At 65.3% G+C, this 23,651-nt stretch overlaps 1 protein-coding gene across 3 annotated transcripts in view; it reads left to right on the forward strand.

The window, feature by feature from the left end:
- The first annotated feature begins 1,796 nt into the window (after window positions 1-1,796).
- Window positions 1,797-23,651, forward strand: part of NHSL2 (NHS like 2) — a 36,851-nt gene continuing 14,996 nt past the window's right edge. Inside the window, exon 1 of one of the 3 annotated variants that reach the window (XM_052813711.1) lies at window positions 1,797-2,092. In XM_052813711.1, the coding sequence (XP_052669671.1) occupies window positions 1,828-2,092 (265 nt within the window). In that variant the 5' untranslated portion in view covers window positions 1,797-1,827. Of the gene's footprint in view, window positions 2,093-16,949; window positions 17,098-20,939; window positions 21,172-23,651 lie in introns of those variants that run through there. The other 2 variants (XM_052813713.1, XM_052813712.1) reach the window with 2 other exon arrangements.

Raw genomic sequence — 23,651 nt, forward strand, 5'->3', positions numbered from 1 at the left:
GGGCTTGGATGCACAAACATTTACACAAGCCCAAGCAGAGCATGAATAGCTCAGGAGCTCTCTCCATGCAGGGAGAAATGGCATCCAGCTTGGGAAATTCCCAGTAGGAATTCCATTACTACTCTGCCCCAGGCAACCGGGGCTGCTGGGGACAGGCTGCCAGGCTAGCTGGATCTGGAGGTGCACCCACCACAGCTGCTCTTCTCTTGACTATTGCTGCTGCACACTGCCCAGGGCACGTGCCAGCACAGGGGCAGATGCAGGCAAGGAAGTAGTAAATACATTTTCAGATTAAACCTGGCCTCCTTAGAGGCTCTTCCAAGCCACAAAAGGGTTCCCCATCCCTCCCGCCCTGGCACTGTGCTTCCAGCCTGTGTCCCCTCCTGGGGACACCCATATAGCCACAGGAATATGCTGCCAATGCACATTTTTCTTACTGAAGGGGAAAAAATATTGGCATGAAGAACAGATCAAATAAGAACATGTTAAATTTAGCCTGGTTAGGGAAGAGCAAAAGGCTCCTCAAATGCTGGTGGGGATCCTGCCCTCACTGCTGCTCTTGCCCAGGATGCCGAGTTCCCGCGCTCAGCTGGAGCCTCCCTGCGAGCAGCCTGGCCGAAGGACTGGAAAACCCAACTCATCCCCCTGTGCTTGGCACCCTGACCCTCGCCAGGCTTGTCCCTTGGGCTGGACACAGACAGGGGCAAACAGCACTGGGTCACTCAGTGATGTGGCCCCAGGGTGGTGTACAGACCCACTCTGGCTGTAAAATGACGCTTAAAAGTCCGGGGACCTGAAGGAAGAGGCTTCGGAGGCTGCAGCGAAATGTCCTTCCAGGTGCTCTCCCTCTGACGGGGCAGAAAGCAGCCCCACACCTCTGCTCAGCAGCTTTGCCTTGCCCGAGCTCGAACCCTGCCCAGGACCCTGCCCAGACCGGGCTGCCCGGAGAACACGCAGCCCGCGGTGACTGGGGACACCAGCAGCCAGTACATCTCGGCGGCATCCCATTGCCACCCCAGAGGGACGGCAGGCTGCAGACGGCTTCAAACGGGGGAATTTTTGCCACTGTGGGCCAGCACAAATATTTGCTTTAGTGTGCGCTGGGGAGAAGGGGGGGGCGGGCGGAGGAGAGCAGCTGCTGGGGGCCAAGAACATCCACGGGAGAGGAATGCCAGAAAAATGCGAGATGAATGTGCTTCCCCTGCTGCAGCTATCGGGCTTCTGCCCTTCCCTTGGAGAGCAGCAGCCCCAGAGCCCCCCACCCAAATCCCAGGGGAGCTGAGCCGGGGATCCGGGGGAATGCCTGCACCCCCCGCCAGCCCTGGCCTGGGAGGAACCGCCGATGGTGGGAAGCAGGCACCGGGCGGGGGGGGGGGGGGATGCCCGTGCCCTCCCGGATGGTCACCGGGAGGGAAGAGCCGGCACCGGGGGGGTGGCCGTGCCCCCCAGCCCGAGCAGTGCCGGCGCCGGGGGGGTCCCGCCGGGAGCCAGCCCGGAGCGGACCCCGCCGCTCCCCGCAGCGCAGCGCGCCGGGTCGGGTCTCTCCCTCCCGGCTGCCGGGATGAGCCCCCGGGCCCCGCCGCCGGTCCGAGCATCCCCGAGCGGGGCCGCCCCTCCCTCCTCTTCTTCCTCCTCCTCCTCCTCCTCCCACCGGCCGGCCCCGAGCCCCGGCGCCGCTGCCGGCCCAGAGCCCTCGCAGCCGCGGGGCTGGCCGGGGGGGGGCAGCCGGGCCGAACCGAGCCGAGCCGGGCAGGACCGAGCCGAGCCGAGCCGGGCCGTCCCGAGCCGAGCCGGGCAGGACCGAGCCGAGCCGAGCCGGGCCGGGCCATGCCGTTCTACAAGCGGAGCGTGGTGGCGCGGCGGGGGCGGCCGGCGGTGCCGCTGGCCGAGCTGCGGGACGCCTGCAGCCTGGCGGCACTCACCCTGCTCCGGCAGCTCGCCGACCTCTGCGGCCACTCGCTCGCCCTCCTGGGAGACATCGAGGGTCACGTCCTGGCCTTGGGTCGCCGCACCGGGCGGCTGCACCGTCGAGCCGCTCGCCTGCAGGCGCTGCTGCGGGGCCGGCCGCTGCGCGGGGCGCACGCCGCCCCAGGTAAGGCGACCCCCGGCCCGGCCCGGCCCGACGCCCCCGGGGGGGTCCCTGGGTCCCCCAGCCCCGGGGAGGGGTGTGTGTCGGGGGGAGGGATGCGCGGCCGGGGGGTGCCACCCGTCAGGGCTGCCGCCCGCTCCGAGGGGGATCCCGTCTCCCCCCCCAGGTGCAGGGGGGGGTTCTCTGCCACTGGTCCTCCCGACGTGGTCCCCCGCATCCCCTCTGTGGGGTGGGTGACCCACGGCGGCTCCCGCCGTCGAGGTCCCCGCTCTTCCGTCGGCGGAGCCGGGGAGCGGCGATGCCACCGCGAAGCCCTTGTCGTCCCGGTCGCTGGGGCAGGCCGGCGGACCGTGCCAGCCTGTGGCATTGGGGTGAGGCTGGGACAGCCCAGCAGCAGCCTTTCCCTCTGCCTGGCCTTTATTTTCCCGCACGCAGCGGGCATTTTCCAGGCTGACGGCCAAGCACGCGTTTCACACTGCGTCCCCGATTACCGGGGCCTGTTTCTGGGAAGGCGGGGATGCCAGGCTGCGAGAGCTGGTCCACCCCGCCGTCCTTGCCTTGGATGCTTCACCCCCGTCCCAGGGCAGGGGACTGAGGTGGCCGTCCCCTCACTGCGCTCTCAGCCAGCGTGTAGCTGCAGGTCAGCACAGAGCAGCTTTCACTTGGGGTTGCGTGTGGCCGGGGAAAATGACAAGTTGCAGCCCAGGCGTCCTGTCTGCTCGTCCCCTCTCCTGGCAGCGAGCGGGGTTTGTTTTTGCCTGGACCGCTTTCATTTCCCATTTCAAGCGTTTTGGTTTGGCACAGGCTCCTGTGCTGGGTCAGAAGCGGGCAGCCTGTTTCAGAGGAGCTTAAAATAAGCTCGTTTTGGAATTGTTTATAAAAGTTTATTTTAAAAGTCTTGGCGGGGCGGGGAGGGGGAGTGTTGTTCGAGCACGTTTTCCCCAGAAGCTCAGTGCATTTCTCAGGCCCTTGGCAAAATGCATGCCTCTTGTGCTTTCTGCAAACCCCCTTGCAAGTGCTGTTTTGCTGCTCCGTCTGCCTGGAGCCATGGGAAATGACTGCCAGACCCTCGCAGCGTGCTTCCCGGATGCAGGGAGCAAGCGGAGTGCTCAGCCTCGGCCTGGGAGATCCACCGCTCTTGCAAATGCTGGTGGAGTAAATCAGTTATCGGGGTAAGAAGAGGCTCCCACTGTCCCGTGCATCGGCCAGTAGAGAAATGAGGGGACGAGAAGGTACCACAGTCGCCCAAGCTGACCCGTGCACAGCACCAGTGCAGCGCCAAACCCTGCAGCGTCTTCACCCCACGTGCTGGACCGGTGTCTCCCGGAGGAGGAGCTGGCCGTGACGGTGACCAGATGGTCCTTCGCCGCCCGCGTCTGGCTGGCAGGTTGGGAATGCTCTCTGTGGCCACAGGAGCCTTGTGTGCTGCCGTGGCGGCTGTGGGAGGCGGGTGGGATGGCGTGGGGGACGGCAGGGACCGCTGCAGCGCAGTGAGGGTGGGAGGCAGCTGCTGCTGCAGGCAGGTTGGGTTTGTAGCCCCCGGGTTGCGTTTTCAGCTGCGCGTCAGTGCCGTGCGCCTGGAGTTTCTCGTAGAGCAACATCACAGCTAGTTGCAAGCAGTGTGCGTAACGCAGCCGGCAAATAGTCCTCCCGTGCTGCAGCTCCTCATTAGAATACCATGAATATGCATGTATGCAGATGTGCAGGGATAGCTCTCTGAGCTGGCTGGCTAGCTGGGGGTCGGGGGTGCATGGTGATAAAACTGCTTTGATTTCTTTTTTGTGGGAATAGCTGGGGCAGTGTGAAGTGAGAGGAGCTGTGCCCACCGCACCTCCCCTTCACCCCTGCTCTGGTAGTGCAGAGACTGGGGGGGGGGGCTTGCATTTCTTCCCACACCCCAAGGGGAGCACAACCCACCCACCCTCCTACCCGCTCCTCATCCATCCACCACCGCTGTTCCTGCAGCCGGTGGGATGCGGGAGCCTCCAGCTTTACTGAACTCTTTACTTAGGGGAAGAACAAAATTCCGATTGCTGTTTCGGTTGCTGTTTGTTTTTCTAAGAGCTCCAGCATCAGCCTGTCACAGGGGAATGGTTCATGTCTCTGGAGGATGGGAGCTCTTTGCAAGCCCCCGGTGCCCCAGCACCACGGGGAGAGCGGAGACAGCCCAAGGCTCCGCAAGAGCGCTTTGCACCGAGCTGCGGCACCGTGCGGAGTCCCTTGAGTGAGGAGCAAATACTTAACAACACCCTGCTCGGGGTTTGGGGTTTTTTTTCCTCCTCGTTTCCGTTTCTCAAAGAGGATCCAATGGCAAAAATCACATTTCTCCTCTTAAACCGGAATAAAACCCCAATGTCTTGTACCTGGGAGATGCAGGGGAAAATGACCCAGGACTGAACACGCCCTGGTGTAGCCTTTATGCAGCCAGTGGTGTCTGGGCGACGTCGCAGCTGGCCTGACCAGCTTGTAAGGACAGTGATGGTTCAGGCCCTGGGAGCCAGCGGGTGCCATCATTCCCAGGCAGGGCTGGAGCCAACACCAGCCCGGCACGGCGCCGGCTGCAGCACCTGCTCGCTGCAGTCTCCGCTGGGCCGGGTTAGTCCCATCCTCTGCCTCCGTATGGTGGGGATCAGAGACTTCTTGGGGCTTTCGCAGCAAGTGGGATCGCTCCAGGCATTGCCAAACCCCAGCTAGGAAACCGCAGCCACACTGCCTGGGGGCGAGGCAGGGCATGGGGTCGTCTGCCCAGCCCTGAATGCCAAGCTCACTCCAGCTCAGGTTGGCATGGTCCTCACGCCACTTCAGCTCCCAGGTCTGGGCATCCACAGTTGGGTCAGGAGCCTTTGCCTGGCTTTGGTTCCTCCCAGGCAGGTTTAAAGGGATCCAAAAGCCATGGGTCTCCTCACCGGCAAGGGAAGCCCCACGGCTGGGGAGCTCGGGTCACCACTGTGCAGCAGGACGTGTCCGTCCATCTGTCTGGAGGCTGTGAGCCGGTGGGAGCTGCCTCATCTTCCTCATCAGGAGGGGGAGATGCTGGTGTAGCAGCGTTGCTGCCAGACGAAGGGCCGGGGAGCGCTTAATCCGACGAGGCAGCGTGGTTGTTTCCAGTGTGAGACAGCAGCCAAGGGCTGTCGGATTCCTCTGCTCTTATTCATCGGCAGTTGCGTGAGAGCGGGGAGGGTGCGCGCCTGTCCCCGGGGAGCTGGGCGCATCCTGCCCACCGGCACGTGGAGGCGAGGATGCCGGGGCTGGGCACGGGGGTCCTGCTACGGCTGAGGGCAGAGCGGGGACCAGGCTCCCCGTCCCGCTCCCCTTGGCACAGCCACGTCTCGGAGGGGTGGCACTGAACCTGGCTCTCCTGCCAGCACTCGGCACTGAAGGTGGGGGCTGCTTTGCAGCCCAGGAAAGCCCCTGGCACTCTGGCTTGCTGGCTCTCATGCTGATCCCCAACCGGCCGCCGTCCTCCCTGTCGGTGGCTCCATGGGCACCGGCTGGGTGACACAAGCCAACGCTCCCAGCTCAGCCCTCTTCCCTCGGGACCCAGCGGCTCTAGAAATAAATCTCAGCAAAGAAGAGGATGGGGGCCTGGCGCCGAGAGCTATTTGAACCGTCGTCCCTGAAGAGCTCCGGGGATGGTTCCCTGGAAGAAACCCCAGGCTGTGCTGGCAGGAGGAGCTGTTTACTGCTCTTGCCGAAATATGCAGCGTTCGCCGTCCTCTGACCTCCCAGCCTTCGTCTTGAAACAAGCCATCGAGATAGGCAGAGCTGTCAGCCAGACCCAGGGGCTGCTGCCCTCCCACACCCTCCACCTAGCTCTCTCCTCACTGGGTGGGTAAGGGCTGGCACGGATGTTTTCCCCCAGATCCTGTCACCAGTTTAAAAAAAAACAACAGGAAGAAAGAGAGAAAAAAAAAACCCTTGCTGACTTGCTCGAGTGTCCTGCCAGGGTGGAGTGGCTGGGCTGTCCCTCGGCCCCAGGCAGAGCCACTGCCGGGGACAGGGGCTGCAGCCACCTCTCACAGATGTGACCACAGCCCCAGGGGTGCACCCGTGTGAACCTCCCAGCGACCCATGGCTCCGTTTTGGGGGCCAGGTAGCTGAGCCCCGCTCCCTCTGGCCCCGCAGCTGCCCTCGCCAGCTCCTCTCCATGGGGTCAGCGCCCTTCAAGTCGGAGTGAAGGTGCCGGGAGCGGTGCAGAGCTCTCGCCGTGCAGAGCCATGGGGAAGGAGACACCCCAAACCCAGGGGACGAGAAGGGTTGGTTCAGAGTGAGATGTGGCTTCGACCCCCACTTGCCAGCAGCCACTGCCCACAGGCACTGGGAGAGCGGTGCTCTCCTCCCCGGCAGCCCTGACCCGCTGCGGCCAGCACCGCCGCTGGGAATGGGCATTTGTCATGGGGCAGCTCTGAGTCTCCTTGGCCGTCAGGACAGGCTGTGGCAAGCGCAGGGTGAAGGCTGCTTGCCCCCACAGCAATGCCAAAGCAGTTTGCTGAGGTCCCTGCCCTGGGAGCCCAGCCTGGCCACAACCCGCTGCAGCCTCCTCTGCTGGGCAGAGCAGCCCCCAGAAACCTCCCAGACCTCCAAGAGATTTTCTCTGCCTGCTTTTTTTCTAAACCAGCGGTGACTTCAGCATCGGAGGGGAAAGCACAGCTTCCCCAAAGGCTGCCTCTGCGCAGGCGGGAGGCGGGAAGCTGACCAAGGCTGGGATGGATGGCTTCAGCTGCCAGAGGAGGGGGAGCGGGGAGCCTCACCCTCCCTCTTAACAGGAACCGTCTGCGGGAGCAGCTGAGCGAAAAGGCGGATAAATGAACAACGCACGTCTCCCACCCAGACCCGCTTTGGCTGATAGCCCTCCTCAGCGGTGGGCTGATAGCCGCTCTCGGAAAATGCATGTTGCAGGCAGCGCGGTGGTTAGGAGGAGACACCATCCCTGCCTTTCAGCAGCTTCCCTATGCCGCTGAAGTTGCTGCAAGGAAAGAGCAGCCCCGGCTGGGCTTTGCCTCCCTCCATGATTGCAAGCCCCCCGCCAGCACACCCTGCCCGTGGTCGTGCGGTCCCTGCGGTGCCTGGCCCCATTTGGGGGGACACACTCGGGACGTCTTGGGAGCTGACATTGAGGGTGGCATCTCCAGTTCGTTGCCGCGACCTCTCTCCCTTCTTGCTGGGGTTTTGCTGGGGCTGGGATTCCTGCTTAGATGGACCAAAATCCTGCTTCCAACTGGAAGGATTTTCACCCTTGGGTAGCATTTTGAAAGGATTTACGTGAGAGCTGATCCGGCTGGCGGTCTTTCCTCAGGAGCTGGGCTGTGGCCATCAGGGGCAGCAGGTCCTCGAGACTCCCGTCACCCAGCAAGAAGTGCTCAGAGGCACGAGGGAAGGTGGGCACCACTGTCCCCTCGCAGCCTTGCACATCCCTGGTGTTCGTGTTTCCTCCTGCCTGGGCCAGTCCCTGCGGTGCGGCTTAGAAGAGAGACTCCTTTAGTACCCAGTATTTCTGTAGTAGAGTGGTTCCTTTTAGGAAGCACTTACCACATCACATCGGCCGTAAATATGGCAGCAGTTACGGTGCACAGGAACATGGATTGGCTTCACATATGTGTCTCCAAAGAAGCTTGCGTCATCTTAAAGCAGTTTGAAGGATGCATTCATCTCCATGTGGAAGCAAGAGTTGGAGTTCGCTTTGGCAACCCGTTTTCCAGCTGCAGAGATCTCCTTGATGCTCGGGACAAGAAGAGGTGTGAGCGTGCAGGCAGGACCGCTACACGTGTGCGGGTTGTGTGGGCAGCGAGGAGCGGCAGAGGGTCATTTTGCTGGCTGGATTTCTGGTAGTGCCCAAAGGGGCATCCTGACTCGCAGAAGGGCTCTCTCTTTCAGCCGCGTGCTTTGTGAAGCACCAGTAGCTGGTGGGGCTGTGTTTTGGAAAGCAGGTGACCAGGTGCTGGAGGGCTCTGTCCCACCTCGAGAGCATGCTTCTTGGTGGTGCCAGGCGCTGGACCCAGGTGTGACGCCACAAGCACCCGCGCTGCTGTGGACCAGCGGCTCGTCCCCCAGTGCTTGCTGTTTGTAGGACTTTCCTAGTTGGCAGATGCCAGACACTGTGCAAACCTGATGGACCATCTGCATACAGCACGTGGTGCCGCTCCTGAGTGCAGCAAAGGTCATCTTGAGACCGTAATGACTGAAAGGCAGGAGCCGCTCACCCCAGGGCCAGGCTCCCCACTGTCAACTGGGGACTGGGATGCATCCGGCGGCATGGCCAGGGCTCCTACCCCTGTTCCCAGGGGTGAAATACATTGGGTCAGTGCATGGAGTGCCCCATCACAACCCAGCATGGGGCACAGGGCCACATGCTGGGGTGTTCAGGGCACCCCATATTCCTGCCCCACATCCTAAGCCCAGGCCCGGGCTCCCAGCGAGCAGGGATTTCAGGAGTGCTGGCAGCACCGGGCTGCTGTGGCATAGCGGGGCTGGCAAAGCAAGCAGGGTGCCCGGCTGGCAATGCTCTGGCACCCGTGGGTGCCAGCTGGCTCTGTGCTGCCCACCTGCCCGTGCCCTCAGACACCTCGTGGGGGCAGCCAAGGCATGGGGAGGGGATGCCGATGCGAGCTGCCAGCAACAAGTCCTGTCCCCAAACCCCGCAGCACCCCAGCAACCAGCATCGTCCCCCACAGCCCCTCGTGTCCCAGTGTCCCTCTCCCAGCCCTCACTGTCCCCACCTCCCAGCTGATGCTGCCCTGTCCCTTGCGTGGCACCGGGGACAAGGGCAGAAGATGCCACCCTGTCCCCCACCCCGGCTGCCAGCCTCCCCACATGCTGCTGTGGGTGCCAGGGCTGCAGCTTGTGCCTCCAGGCAGGCCAATGGCACCCCCACCCTGACACCCCTGTGCAGTGGGGTACCCCATGCATCCCCCTGAGGCACATTCTGTGGCCTCGCTGCCACCCATGGGGGGCTGTGGCTGTGCCTGGCAGTGTTCAGCATGGCCCAAATGCCACCAAGGGCTCTCTTGTGCATGCTGGGCACCCACTGCTTCACTCCTGATGGGCATGGGGGTGACACAGGGACCTCTCCTGGCTGCTTAGGAACCCATCAGTCCCTTGAGGACTCATATCCAGCTCCCAACACAGTCTCTGCTCCCTGGGTATGTGGTGCCCAGCACCCTGCAGCCGCTGGCATGGGGCTGGGCAGCACGCTAGTTGCTGCGCGCGCACGGGGGCTGTTCGCTGGCAGCACAAAGCCTGGATTGAGCGAGAGCTGGCACGGCGCTGAACGGGCCGAGTATGCTGGCAGGGAGAATCGGCTCTTCTTCTTCTCACCCGTGCCAGCGGGCTCCGCCACCCTCCTCCTGCGCTCGTGCCTGGCAGCGAGGACAGCCGCCCGCCACAGGCACCGAGATGCCACTGACAGGGGAGCAGGCTGGCGCTTCGGGTGCCGGCAGCAGCGTGTGCGCGGTTCTGGGTGAGTACCCGCCGGCATGCCGGGGTGATGGACCCCCTTCCGCCGGAGCCCTGACCCCCGGCGCGGATGCCAGCCTGGCACGGTGCGACGGCTGGCAGCTGGTCGCAGCTCCAGGAGCTTTAGTGGAGCTGCCCGGCGGTTGGGGGAGGCTGAGCGTGGTGGGCAGTATGGAGATCAGAGACCGGGAGCGGGTCGTTAGCTCCTAGAGTTAATCTAATGACAGCAGATCGAAGCAGCCAGGAGGAACAAGCTAATTACCCCAGTTAACCAGGCAATGGCTGTTAGCGGCAATTTTCCTCCCTTCCCAGCACTTCAAGTCACCAGCCGCATCCATACCGAGCAGCGCAGCCCCAGCATGAGCTTGGATCCTGCCTCAGTGTCCCCGTGGCTTGGCAGGAGGATGGGGACAGCAGGGTACCCTGCATCCCTGGTGCAGGGCAAACACCATCTTCACGCGTGTGCTTAGGTGTCTGAACATGCACACATGCGCCTGTTGCAGAGGCGAGGGGATCCTGCACATGCAATGGGTGTCGGGATCTGTGCCGCCAGTGCTCCATGCTGGCTTCCCTTGGAGGAGCCTCAACTGGTCTGTGGCTCTCACGGTCTCCGAAATCCCAAAGGAAAGGGGTTCCTGTAGCTCGCAGCAGGCGCTGGCAAACTTACCAGCCCCCTGCCTGCCAGGGCACTGAGAGGGGAAGGCAGCGCCTGGAATGATGCTCATGGGTTGTCTTGCCGCGCTTGCTCCTTGCACAGTGAAATTGTGGGGTCTTTGCTGCTGTGGGGTCAGCCCTGAGACAAACCCCGTGCATTCGCAGGATCCCTGCTCCAGCGCCCTTTGCTGTCCCTCGCAGCCCACTTGCCGCACCCATGGCTGCCAGCCCCAGCCCGTCGCTGGACCAGGGGCTGCCCAGGCTCCTTCCCTGCCTGCAGCACTGGGGGCCAGGGCTCTTTCCCAGCAGTCGCTGGCATCTACCCGCCTGGCAGGGCTCGCCCGTCGCCATCCCGGGGGGCTCTCGCGCGGCCGCATCCTGCCGAGCAGAGGGAGCAGATCTCTCTTTGCAGATCCAGCTTGTGGGTGCACCCTTGTCCGGTGCACAGAGAGGCTCCCCGGCCCCCCGGCGCGTTCCCCCTCCCCACGGTTGCGGCTGGCAGCCGGCAGCCTCCCGGGTGGTCCCGGCTGTCAGGCAGCGCGTGGGCTGCCGGGGCCACCTGCGAGGGGCTGCCTGTGTGGGACCGGCTCCCTTCCTGCCCGTGCTGGGAGCCCAGCCAAGGCGGGGGGGGGCCTGGATGGCTGCCTCCCCGAAGGCCATGGGGTGCAGCCGGCCTCCGGGGGGGCTGTGAGGCCAGCTTTGACCTTCTTCAGGCTGCTCCCCAGCGAGCCCTGGGGCTGATGGCTTTGGCAAAGGGCTGCCCGGAGGCTGAGATGCTCCAGCTCATCCCATTGCAACCCACGCTAGGAGAGAAACCCACGGGCTGTGGGCAGCCCAGGTTCGGGCTGCGGCTGGACGAAGCACAAGGTCCTGCCGACTGGTGGGTACCCGAGCGAGCCGGAGCAGAGGGAGGGTCTCTGAGCTCCTCCAAAGCGGCTGATGGGAAGGGGTTGATAGTGTGTGTTCATCCAGCAAGTTGCCTGGCAGGCTTTGCCCCCCAGGCCCAGGGTTGGAGATGATGTCTGGCTGTAGGAAAGCATGCGTGGCGGTAGGAAGGAGCTGTGTTTGCTCCTTAAAATCCTCCAGACCTGCCTGCACTGTCTGGTCTGGAGGTGGCAGATCCACCTCGTCCCACAAGCATGACCCACGCGTGGGCGGTTCATGGCTGCATGTCAGCTCATGCTCTGTGCAGCATTGCCAGCACTCCAGGTTCACCTGCACCTGAGCAGTTCATCCATGCATGTGACGCATTTCGGCTGCGCCAGGCTTGCCGCCTGGCATCCTTGCCCTCTGCTGTCTCACAAGCAGCCAGGCAGCATCTTGGACACAGCAGATCTGCTTGCGTACCACGTCATGAGCACACACAGCCTTTCCAAACGTGCCCAAATCACTGCCTGAGTGACGGGGCCGTACGCCCAGGAGTTGTTTGCCAGAGCTGGCAGACAGGCAGAAGCTGCCAGATCATTTCCTGAAGTGGCAGAAAAAGGCTAACGGGGATTTTCTGCTGCAGCAAGCAGAATGGGCAGCAGGAGCACGAAGCAAGGCTAATGCACACCTGAATTGGCAGCGGGTACCTTGGGACGAGAGCTGTCGGAGGGTCCCTGCCAGCACCGGTGCCTTCCCTGCCACAGCCCACGCCAGCTCCATGTGGCCGTGCAGCCCCATGGCTTTGCAAACCCTCTTTTCCTGGTTTGGCTGGGATGGGCTGTGGATGCCTATGCTGTGTGCATGGGAATGGCTCGTTTCATGCTTACGTGGAAAGCCCGAGGGCTCCCGGTGCAGGGCGCTCGGCTGGAAGAAGTCAGGCAAAAGGCTGGGGGGGATTTGCGCTGGTGAAAGCTGCCTGGTGGCCCCAGGTTTCTGCTGACCTGCAGGACAGGCGCAGCAGGAGGTAGGGGCAGGGTGGCAGGATGGCTTGCCTGCCCCACACGTCGCCCTGCTCCCCCAGGAGCTCTCCAGCCCCGAGGAAGGGCCGTGGCTAAGGGAAGCCCCCAGGCAGACCCAGGAGCACTGGGCAGGCAGCGAGGGGCAGGTTGGTGGGTCGAGGGGCAGGTTGGTAGGTCACGCCAGGCTGCGCATGGTGCCCATCAGCCTGTGCCAAGACGAGCTGCCCGTCTGTGCTTTGGCGATGGTCTCCTAAATCCTTTCCCCAAGCCCCCCCGGGAGCACGCCTGAGCCCAGTGGTCTTGCTACAGGCTTGGGGAGCGCTGCGGGGCCGTCCCGTCCCCACAGACAGGCAAGGGGGACTGCTCGAGCTGCTCCGGGCAGGAGTCCGGAGCAAATCCCTTCACTCGGCTGCCTGATCCCTATTAATTACAGGAGAGGGGAGGCTGGCACTGCCCACGGCAGCCACGTCGGCTAGCACGGCCCGACAGCACAGGTGGAGGGTTGGCATCTCCTCTCCAGGGGTCCCACCGATCGCGCCCCTCGTTGCGGCTCCTGGGACCTGCCAGAGGGATGCCAGCTAGCAGCCGTGCTGTGCGGGGCAGGCTGGCCGGACGCTCCGGCCCCGCTCTGTCTCCATGGCTCCGGCATCCGCAGCAGGGACGTGTAGCTATATCTTTAAGAAGGGCCTGGGCTGGGGTGGGAGAAGCGTTTCCATCCAGCCTTTCTCCCAGCAAACCTGGATCGAGTTAGCGTTAGCGAGCGAGCGAGCGAGCAAGCGGCGGAGTTGGCGCCGTGGCCGTTCCCCCGCTCCCAGCCGGGGTAGCTGCCAGCTCACCCCGTGAGCGGCCATGGGGGTTTGGAGCAGCTGGTGGGGCACGGGGCAGCCTTTGTCCCCCGTGGCCTCGGTCCCTGCAAGAAGAGGAAGAGGAGGAGGCAGAGCTGGGTACGTAGAAGTTTTATCCTTCTCCCCGCCTGCTGGGCTCACTGCCCCGCTCCGGGGAGGGGGCTGGCAGCACCGCAGGACGAGGGCAGGGAGCGTGGTGGGTGCATGGCACGGGATGGGCAGCCATCTCCAAAGGTGGGTGCTGGCAGTGGGCAGCCCCAGGGCTTGCCCGCACAGCCAGGGCTGGCAAAGCCGCCTGCTCAGCTCCTTCTGGCTCCTACCCACACGTGCTGAGCGATGGGGATGGCGGGATGGGGCTGGCTGGGCGCCTCATCGCCTGTCATGCAAGGGCTCGCAGCGCCGGGACGCACCGATGGTGACAGCGGGCAGAGCCCCATGGGGGGGATGCAGTGCCCTCCGCTCCCTGGGCAGCACCCATGCCCGTGCCCAGCCCTAGGGCTGGATGTGTCCCTCTTCTTCCTCCCCACCCGCTATGGCTGGGGCAGGGAGCATCCCCAGGAACCCCATGGGGAGGACAGTGCCCAGCGTGTCCCTGTGCTGCTGCCCACCTCCTGCCGCTGTGGGCAGAGGTGCTGGGGGATCTGGTGGCCACGCAGGGGGAGATGCCAGTGCCACGCCTTGCGCCCGACGTCTCCCGTGATGGGCTCATAAATGACATGAACCAGCGATGGCATCACGGCACATGGTGGCAGTCTGGGTCTGCGCTGGTTCTCTGGCACAGCCGTTTTGGGGTGCATTCAGTTTTCCCGACCCAGAGGAAGCTCTGGGTGCCTGGGGATGCGGGTGCAGGTTGTTGGGGTGATTAGGGCCGGGGTCCCTGTGTCCCCTGGGCCCAACCTTTGCATGGGCAGCAGAGGCCTTGCAGCTTGTCCTGTGCTGGTGGCACAGTGGCCATCAGAGGACCCCATTGCTGAGCCCACAGTGTGTTTTCCCTCCCCTGAGCAACTGGGGGGGGGGGGCGTGCAGAGCCGTGGTCCTGAGCCTGGAGAAGAGTGTGGCCGTGGCACACCCATAAGCTCGCTGGGCACCGTGATGCCGAGCTCCGGGGCTTGGGCGCATGGGGTCGGCGCACTGGTGCAGCCCCTTGCAGCCCTCGCTCCCCCAATGTGCCCACCCTGTCCACGGCTTCGTGACGGGCTCCAGCAGGCTGCTGGGGACATGGCTGCTCGGCGGGAGCCAGGCTGCCGGCTCCCCCAGCCGCGGGCAAGCCAGGAGTACGGGGGGGCACCGCCGGCAATACCCCGTCCCAGGGAGGACGGGTTAGTCCCCGGCGCGGCTGCCGGGACACGGAGCAAGGAAATATGTTGCTGCGCTGGAGGAATCCCAGGAATGCAGAACCCGGAGGGGACGCGAGGTGGCACGGCAGTTTCAGCCCAGCTTTTCCCTCGCTGCAGGCAGATTCCCTGCCAGGGCCAGGCAGGCCTGGCCGGGGCAGCTCGGCGGTGCACGAAGGCGGGAGGTCACCTTCAGCGGGGCAGGCGGAGGGGCTGCCGGGCGTGGGGCTCCGCGTCCCGGGCTCTGCTCTGCCTTCCAGCTCGGCCGGGACGCTGCCGCCGGCCGTGCCCCATCGGGCACCCGCTCCGCCGGGACGTGGGACCCCCTCGGCGTCCCGCACAGCCCTGGGAGCGAGACGGGTGCTGCCCTGCGCAGCCCTGGCCCCGCTCCCCCAGCCACGGCCTGGCCCCGAGCCGTTGTTCTCCAGTGAGCTCATCTGCTCCGCTGGTTATTGTTTTTTAACATGGTCTCTTGGCCAGAAAATAATCAGCTCGGCCACTTAGCGAGCGTTTACGGCTTCTTCAAAGCAGCTGCTTTCTCTGCCAGGAGAGGGGCTACTTTGGAAACGGGGAGCTGAGCTGAAGCCCACGCTCAGGGCTGGATGGAGCTGCCGGCGGCGCGGGCTTTTCCCCCCGCTCCCCACCCGCAGCAGGTGGCCGGGGCATGCCGGGGTGCACTCAGCCGCTCGCACCCTCCTGCCTTCACAGGCCCCGTCATGGTGTGTCCCCCTGCTGCGGGGGGGAAGGACCATCCGGGAGCTGCTTCGCAGCACGCGGGAAGCTCGCTTGGGCTGCAAGAAGCGTGCAGTTGGGAAAGTGCAGGCGAGCTGCATGCACCCACAGGGCTCGGAGGAGGACACGGGGCCTAGGGCTTCACCCTAGATGAGATGACGAGTAGCTCAGAGTGATGAGTAGCTTGTTTGGCTCCCCGGGGCAGGGTGCGGAAAGACAGGCGTGCTGTCGTATCGTGGACCCCACAACCCTCAGTGGAGCTGTTTGCGGAGGTGCTGCCGCAGCCTGGCTTGACAATAGTGTGCCTTGGCTTGGCTGGGGGCTTGGGGGAAAATATCTTCTTGATGGCATTTCTGCAAACCATGCCAGGCTCGCCTCGGTCCTTCGTCTTCCCGGAGAGCGCACAGAGGCCAGGGTGAGGTGGGAGTACGCCTGCGCTGCCCACAGCTCCTGCCACAGCCCCATCGTGGGCTGTCCCCGCAGGCCGAAGCACTGCTGCAGCTCTGCCCCAGCACGGGGGCACGGCACGGGGCTGCGGGAGCTGGGGGTGCCACCGTGGGGCCCCCGCACCGCTGCGGCTGTCACACCCACCTGCTCCCACATCAGTCACACAAACCGCTCCTTGCGCCAAGTACTGATCCAATTTGTGGCTGTTTCCATAACAACCTCCCAGCGCTTTCTGGTCCTTTCTGTCGCTACGCGGCTGCTGAGCTTCGGCATGTAAGGGATGCTCCGGCCTGGGACGGAGCGAGCAGCTGGGCTGAGCCATCACCAAGTACCTCTGGCTCCTGGGTGCAAAGGGCTGCTCGCTTGCTGTAGGCCAGGGCACATTGAGCAAGTTTCCCCTGACCTGGGAGTGTTTTTTTCCCCATCAGTGGGATGTGGTGAGGTTAGGGCCGGGGGAAGAAGCAGCTCAAGGGCAATAGTTGATCCAGGCGTGCAGCCCTCTCGGGGGGGAGTCCCGGAATGTAGCTCAGCCTTGTGCAGATGTGGTACTGGCCAGGATGCTCAGTGCCAGGGATGGGGCCCCTGGAGGTGCTGGCAGCCAGAGACATCCCCCCTTTCTCCTACCAGAGACCCCATCGCCCACAGACCTGGCTCTTGCAGTGTCCCATGGCTCTCACAGAGGCTCCCCCCACGGGATGCCAGCCCCAAGAGCTCACCCCACATCCTCCTGTCTCCCACTGCACCAGCGCACAGCTCAAGCTGCTTTCGGAGCTGCCATGCTCCCTGCCCTTTTGCCTCCATCCACCCCCTGCTCAGCCTCCCACCCCACAGGCCCAGCCCCAACACCCCAGGGGGCTGCCCAGCCCCAGGACCCCCCAGCCCCATCAACCCAGGGGGCTGGGTGCCCAACCCCAGGACCCCCCCAGCCCCATCACCCCAGGGAGCTGCCCAGCCCCAGGACCCCCCCCCCTAGCCCCATCACCCCAGAGGGCTGGGTGCCCAGCCCCAGGACCCGCAGCCCCATCACCCCAGGGGGCTGTCCAACCCCAGGACCCCCCAGGCCCATCACCCCAGGGAGCTGCCCAGCCCCAGGACCCCCCCCAGCCCCATCATCCCGGGGGCTGTGTGCCCAGCCCCAGGACCCCCCCCCCCAGCCCCATCACCCCAGAGGCCTGCCCAGTCCCGGTGCCCGCCCCCAGCCCCATCGCCCGGGGGGGGCCGCCCAGCCCCGCGCCGCCCCCGGCCTCCCGCCCGCCCGCCCGCCGGGCCCCGCTGCCCCCGTCCGTCCCCCGCAGCAGCCGCCATTGGGCGCCCGCTCGGCGGCCCCGGCGCGGCGGGCGGGCTCCGAGGGGGCGGTCGGGCCGGCGGCCGATGCGGCGGGGAGGGGGCCGCCCGGCGCGGTGCGGTGCGATGCGCTGCGGCCCGGCTGGGCCCGGCCCGGCCCGGCCCGGCCCGGCGGCTCCTCCTCCCCGCTCGGCGCGGCGGGGCGGCGCGGCGCGGCGGGCCCGGCGGCGGGGGAGGCATGGAGCCGGCGGGGAGCGGCCCGGGGGCGGCGGCGCTCTGACCACCTGGGCCGGGCGAGCCGCGGCGGAGGATGGGCAACGCGCAGCGGAAGGCGCCGCGCAGCCAGCGGCGGGGCAGGATGCGCTCAGCAACAGGTACCGGGGGACGGGACGGGGCGGGACCGGGGACGGGACCCGGACCGGGACCGGCAGCGGGACCCGGACCGGGAGCGGGACCGGGACCGGGAGCGGAGCCGCTCCCCGCGCTGCCCCCGCCGGACGGGATGGAGCCGGCGGCAGCGGCAGGGGAGGGGGAGGCTCGGCCTCCGCCGCGGCGCCCCCACAGCCCCCCTCCAAGCCCCAGGCTACCCGTCCCCTTTGGGTCGCTTGGAGGACACGGGGAGAGGTCACCTCCAGCTGAGGCTTGGCCTCTCTGGCAGGGACGGCGAGGGATGGGGCTCGCGGTGGGGCCCACCACCGTCCTCTGGTGCGCGGAGCAGGTGCTGACCCACACCCCGAGCTGCAGGGAGCCAGCCCCGGGCAGTGGGGAGCCAGCCCCAACCGTGGGGAGCGAGCCCCAAGGTGCAGGGAGCCAGCCCCAGGCAGCGGGGAGCCAGCCCCAACCGTGGGCAGCCAGCTCCAACCATGGGGAGCAAGCCCCGAGGTGCGGGGAGCCAGCCCCGAGGTGCGGGGAGCCAGCCCCAAGGTGCGGGGAGCCAGCCCCAGGCAGCGGGGAGCCAGCCCCAACCGTGGGCAGCCAGCTCCAACCGTGGGGAGCAAACCCCAAGGTGCAGGGAGCCAGCCTCAGGCAGCGGGGAGCCAGCCCCCAACCGTGGGCAGCCAGCTCCAACCGTGGGGAGCCAGCCCTGAGGTGCGGGGAGCCAGCCACGGGCAGCGGGGAGCCAGCCACGGGCAGCAGGGAGCCAGCCACGGGCAGCAGGGAGCCAGCCACGGGCAGCAGAGAGCCAGCCACGGGCAGTGGGGAGCCAGCCCCAGGCAGCAGGGAGCCCTTCCTTGCACTTGCTGGCCCTAGACGTGAGTCCTGCTGAGGCAGGGAGCCTGTGCCTGCACGGCTCCCCCAGTTCCCTTTTCCCACCGATCGTGAAGGTAGTGGGTGTCTCTGAGGGACCTCATACCACAAATTTTCTAAGGAAGGCAGAAAGCCCTGCAAATCTGCAGGGGTCATTTGGGGGGAGCAGGGCGAGCATAGGGCTCGCTCTGAGCCAGGAGCGGGCAGCTGAGTGCAGGTGCCCTCTGAAAAAGCTGGGTCGAACAAGCAGGACCTGTCCGGTCACTCCTTTGTCCCCACCTGGCTGGCCCAGGCAGTTCAGCAACCCTTTCCAGACACCAGGGACTCTGGCTCCCCTTCCCGACCCAGCCCAGCTCCTGGAAATGCCAGAAAACCAGAGAGGCTGGGGTCTGCCACGGCTCCTGGCTCAGGGCCCTGTCTGACGTCTGTTTCCCCGTGCGTGCCCTGGAGCACAGTGTGCTGGACTCTGCTGGCCCCGGCTCCCGCGCCCACTGCCCTTTGGCTGGCCGCTGGCTCGAGAGCCGGGACGCGGCAGTGCGGGCAGTGGCAGGGAGCTGCCAGCCCTGGGAGAGACCTCAGGAAAATTGCTTAGAAGCTGCAAGAAAATGGGGAGTGATTGTCACAACCCAAGTGACTGTCACAGCTTAATAATTAGCGGGCAGAGGGGGTGGAAGTACAGCCTGTCTCTCTCTAATTTTGCAGCCACCGTTGTAGCGATGGTTGCAAAGGACTGAAACGGGGCAAAAGAGCTTCAGGTTGCATGGGGGATCAGGAAGGGTGCTGATCTGGCGGGTCCTGAGGGATGAAGGATGCTGTGCCGGTCGGTACCCAGCACGTGGCCCTTGGCTCCTATCTCACGGGGCACAGGAGGTGGGCAGTGGTGGGACTGCTGGACTCGGAGGGGGCCACGGGATGCTGGCCTGCTCCCTTGCCTGCTCCCTTGCCTGCCTCGCCCACCCCTGCAACTGTCCGGCGCGGCTCGGGGCAGGACGGGAGCTAATCATGCTTCTGCATCATCAAAGGGATTCTTGGGAGCTGCAAATCACCTTCCCAGCACTGCCGGGAAGGGCCCAAGGGGGGTTTGCGAGGCCAGCCTTTGCGCCGAAGCTGGTTCATCTCTGTCCTCGGGCTCAGGGCATGTCTCCCTGCCAGCCTGGAGATCACTGGCAGATCTTCCTCAGGTGCCTGGCCTCCCCTGGGGAGACGACAGAGCTGTGCCTGGCTGCTGGGAGCAGGGAGGAACGGGATTTGCCACTTGACAGCTCAAAACTCATCTTGGGTGTGAAGCTGGGGTGAATACTTGGATGCTCACAGGCTGTTTAGGCTCCGGGCTGCTGGGACCTCAATGGCTTGGGCATTCCTGAGCAGCTACATGCAGGCTTCCTTGCGGAGAGGCGGCGGCGGGTCCAGGCTGGAGCTTATCTGCCGAGGGGAGGGAGCTGAAACTTGATAAGAAGCAGCCCTGCGGTGGGTCTGGGTTGCTGGCAGGGTAGGACGCCCGCCAGCTGGGAGAGGAGGGCAGGGACCCGCGGTACCAGGAGGTACCTCGGCTCATCTCAGGCAGGATCGTTCTTCTGCCCCGAGCACAGGGCAGCGCACGGAGGGGTCTTTACGCTGGCATCCCTGATCGTTAAAATCCAGCCTTCCTCATGTCTCGATGGGCTGGGAAAGGCTGGATGAATCTGGGGCATGTGAACCTTAGCTCTGCCCGCTTGGCCAATACGCGTCTTTGGTGCTCATCTAACTCTGGTGGGAGCTCGCATCCCCCCGCGCCCCTTCCTCGCGCATCGGAAGAGCCGAGCAGGCCGCTCCTGAGCCCAGGCTGCTTGCTTGTGAGCGTGGTGGTGTTCGGAGGGGCTCATTGGAGAAGGCAGCATGCTTGTAGGCTGCTGGAACTTATGTGATGAGTTTGCAGGTCTCTGTGCCCAATAGTCTGGTGGGGCTGGGAGGCAGCTCTCCAGTTATTGCGTCTGTCCTCGGCTGGCACTATAACTGCGGGACGGGGTCCCAGAAGAAGCACCAGCCATTGCGGGAGGTCTCCTTGTCCCCCCGTCTGTCAGAGCCACGTGCAAGTGCTGCCTGGGTTGCCAGCGGGAAAATGAACCCTGCTGGTATCTGCCGTCCTTTACCCACCCCATCATTTGGGTCTGTGGTGTCGCACGGGGGTGGATGGTACCAGCCCCTGGGCAAGCCACGTGCTCCCCACACTGCCCCCGTGGCCCTAAAGCCGCTTCCCGAAGCAAGCCAGGGCTCGGGGCTGCATTCCCATCTCTGCTGCAGTCCTGGCTCCCCAGGGCCTCCATCATCCGGGAAAACCAGGCTCAGCTTTACAAACCCCTGGGGCGCTGGGAAAGTGGTCCCCGTGGAGCCTTTGCTTGAGGCTTTTGGAAGGAGCCAAAGCAAGAGGAAGCTCTGGGGGGTCTTGCAGCTTCCAGGGCAGAGTCAGGTGAATTCAGAAAGGCCCCCTGCTTTTTTTAGCTCCTAAGTGTTGGGAGGCTGGAGGGGGAGAGCAGCTCGACCGAGCCGGGAGGCAGCGGCAGGCTCCAGGGTGCTGCTTCCCAGGTGAGGATGCCGAAGGCTGCTGGGGCACGCAGGTACAGCCGTGCTCTGCTGGGGGAACGAGCCAGCGTGCGTTGGTGTCCCCCCAAGTCACCCGCAGCTTTTAGATGGTGCCGGTTGCTGCTCCAGCCGTGGCTGGGGGATGTTTTGGCTCCCTGACTCTGCTCAGCCCCGGGGGGGGGGGGGCAGCCCAGCCTGTCCCTGCCGTGGCCCCCAGGACCCCGTCCCCTCTCCGGGCACTGCAGCAGGGATGCACGGAGAAAGGGACGAGCCCCTCCGCCTCGACCCGCCGCCTTTGCAGGACCCCCGGGCGAACCGCCGCCAGGGTGGGTGGACGGAGGATGGGCTGCGCAAACCCACGGCCCCTCCACCATCCCTCCCGTGGGCCGGTGGCAGGGAAGGAAGAGGGGCCGGGGCCGGGACAATGGGCTGTGGCGCTGAGTCAAACAGCCAGTTCCTGGTCGCTTCCTCTCCCCCCCGGCCTGGAGCTGGCCGAAGGCGGGGAAGGCGGAGGAAGCTCACTTCTCTCCTCGGCCTCTTTTCGAAGCAAGGGCTCCCGGGCGCAGGAGCGAGCAGCCTCCCACCTGCGCCCACAGCCATGGCCAAGGCGGAATGGCTCCTGGCACCCTGGCACCGGGGAGGTAAGGCAGGCAGCGCGGGCAGGGGCAGGCGGCGGGGCAGCCCCCTCCAAGAGGAGCGGGCAGCGAGGGCGGTGGAGTTTGCGGGCGCCGCTCGCTCTGCAGGGCAAGAGCCCGGGTCGGGGCGAGCTGTCGGGCATGGGCTCTCATCTCCGGAGGCCGTGCAATAGCCACGGCGCGGTCGGTGCCGGCCGGCAGCGCGGGTCTTGTCCCGCCTTTCCCAGCCTGGCCTTGAGTGTGGTGTATCCCCTGCCCGTCTAAATCCTTGCTGCCTTTCCCAAGCCCGTTGGGGTGGCCTTGCTTTCAAAGCAAGAGAAGCACAGAGACCCCCCCGACCACTCCTCAGGCTGGGGCTGAGCCCCGCTGGGATGGATCCTGCCCGGCCCCGTGACGCTGTACCCTCCTGGCGGCTCTCGCTTGCTGGTGGCGGCAGGAGCGGGGACTGCGGGACCGTGGGTCGACACAAACGTTGCAGCCGGCCGGGGCCCTCGCTGCTCTCACTGCCCTCGCCGTCGCTCCTGCTGTGGCTGATTTCACGTCTCGGGCCCCTTTGTCCTGGGGCCTGGCCGCGTTCCCCTCTCAGGCGACTTCCTCGCATTGTCCCGGCCCTGCGGAGTGTAAAACCAGCCGGGCACAGGGGAAACGGCGCTTTCCTGGAAGCACCCCTGCCCGGCGAGGGGCTGCAGCCTCTCCGGCACAGGCAGCCGGCCCGCCTGGGAGAGCTGCGAGCACAGCCCCGAGCATCCGCGCACGGCTGAACGGTCCCGGCCAGGCTGGGGACATCACCAGAGGAAGGCTAGCAGGCAGCTGGCCTTGGCCACCCCGTGCCTGGGGGTGTCCTTGGCCACGGTGCGTGGCAGCGCTGTGCCGGGGTGCCAAGGAGCAGCTGGGGCTGGCAGGTTGCCCTGCCGGGTTTCCTGAGGCTCTCGGGAAAGGCTCGCGCCCGGTTTTTTTGGCTAGGAAGCGCGTGAGAGCGAGGGTTGCGATAGGAGGAGGAAGCCAGGCTGCTAGGGAGCCACGGTGGGGCTGGGAGAAGGGCTCCGAGGGGTCCGATCCTGCCGCCCGTGGCTGATGGCTTGCTGCAGGGACCTGGGTCCGGCCAGGCTCTGGGGTGGCACAGGCAGGGTGATGAGAGCACCCACGGCCAAGCCCAGAGCAAGCCCCCACCAGTACCGGGGCTGCTGCTCCGTCCTCGGGAGCAGCGGCTCTCGGCCCCTTGGCAGGGAGCGGCGTGAGTTCATCTTGGCCGGCTGCGGTACCGGGCCAAGTCCCGCTGCGAGCGCGGCCGCGGGCGGTTCCCATCCCCGCAGCAAAGGCGGATGGCACGCCGGGGCTCCTCCTGTGCCGGGCTCGCCGGCCAAGTCCTCCCCGCAGCACACGCACCTCGCCTGCCTGCCAAAACTCCCGGCTCGCGTTGCCGGAGCCAAACGTACCCAGCGCGGCTTTTCACCGGCGGCCCCCACCTGCCGCCCAGGCTCAAGGGCAGTCACCAAGCCAGCGGTGCTGCAGCTGGCGGGGACTTTGACCGGCCAGCGCCAGCGGTTCCCCTGTCACCCTGCTCCCACCGCAGCTGGGCACCCCACCGCAGGAGGCTCCCGTGGCCTGCCTGTGTGGGGTCATGGCTGACACCATCCGTGGGGAGCACACACGTCCCCTCTGGTCCTGCCCTTTGCAAGGCATGAGGCGAAGGTGATGGATCACTTGGGAACTGGCTGGAGGAGGGCTTTTATCTGTTTTACGGGGTCTCATTACAGGGCCAGGCAGGCAGGGCGCCCGAGCACACTGTTAACCCTTGAACCCTACTGACGTACAGTGACATTATTGACTGTTTTGCTGCTAGTGGTTTTAATAGAAACCTCTCACATAATCCACCCTTCTCCCACGAGCTGAGTGACCCTCACAGCTGCCAAACCCACCACCCCTGCCAGCAACTTCTGCAGTGCCGTTATCTCCTGTCAGTACAAAAATCAGCTGATTGCATGTTAAACCGGGAGAGCGAGAAGAGCCGAGAGCCTCCGGCAGATTCAGTGTAGCAGGGTGGTGTTATATTCTTCAACACCCCACGGTCCTGTTGGGCACCTGCACAGGAGCACGCAGACATGCTGTGCAGGGCAACATCGGAGTCCTGGCGTGGGCACCCCCCTAAAAAGCTTCCAGCCCCTCTGGCCTCAACCACCAGCAGGTCAAATGTCTGTAAGGATGGCTCTGCCCCGCTGAGGGCTCCGAGCTGTGCCTGCAAGACGGCAGGAATCCAGACCCCGGCGAGGGTCTGGATTTGGGCAGGGCACAGCATGTCAGCCGTCCCAACAAGGGCTCATCTTGGGCACGCTCCAGCACGCGTGCGGCGAGCGCTTGCGGCAAGGTGGGCAGGTCTGCCCGGTGAGCGATGCTCCCTCATGGCATCGGGCGTGTGGATGTTCAGTGGGGTGTCGCTTTGGGACGTCGTTCGGACCTGGGTGGGCATCCGGCCCCGGAGCTGCCGT

The sequence above is a fragment of the Harpia harpyja genome, chromosome 18 (assembly GCF_026419915.1).
Source record: "Harpia harpyja isolate bHarHar1 chromosome 18, bHarHar1 primary haplotype, whole genome shotgun sequence".
Taxonomy (NCBI): Eukaryota; Metazoa; Chordata; class Aves; order Accipitriformes; family Accipitridae; genus Harpia; species Harpia harpyja.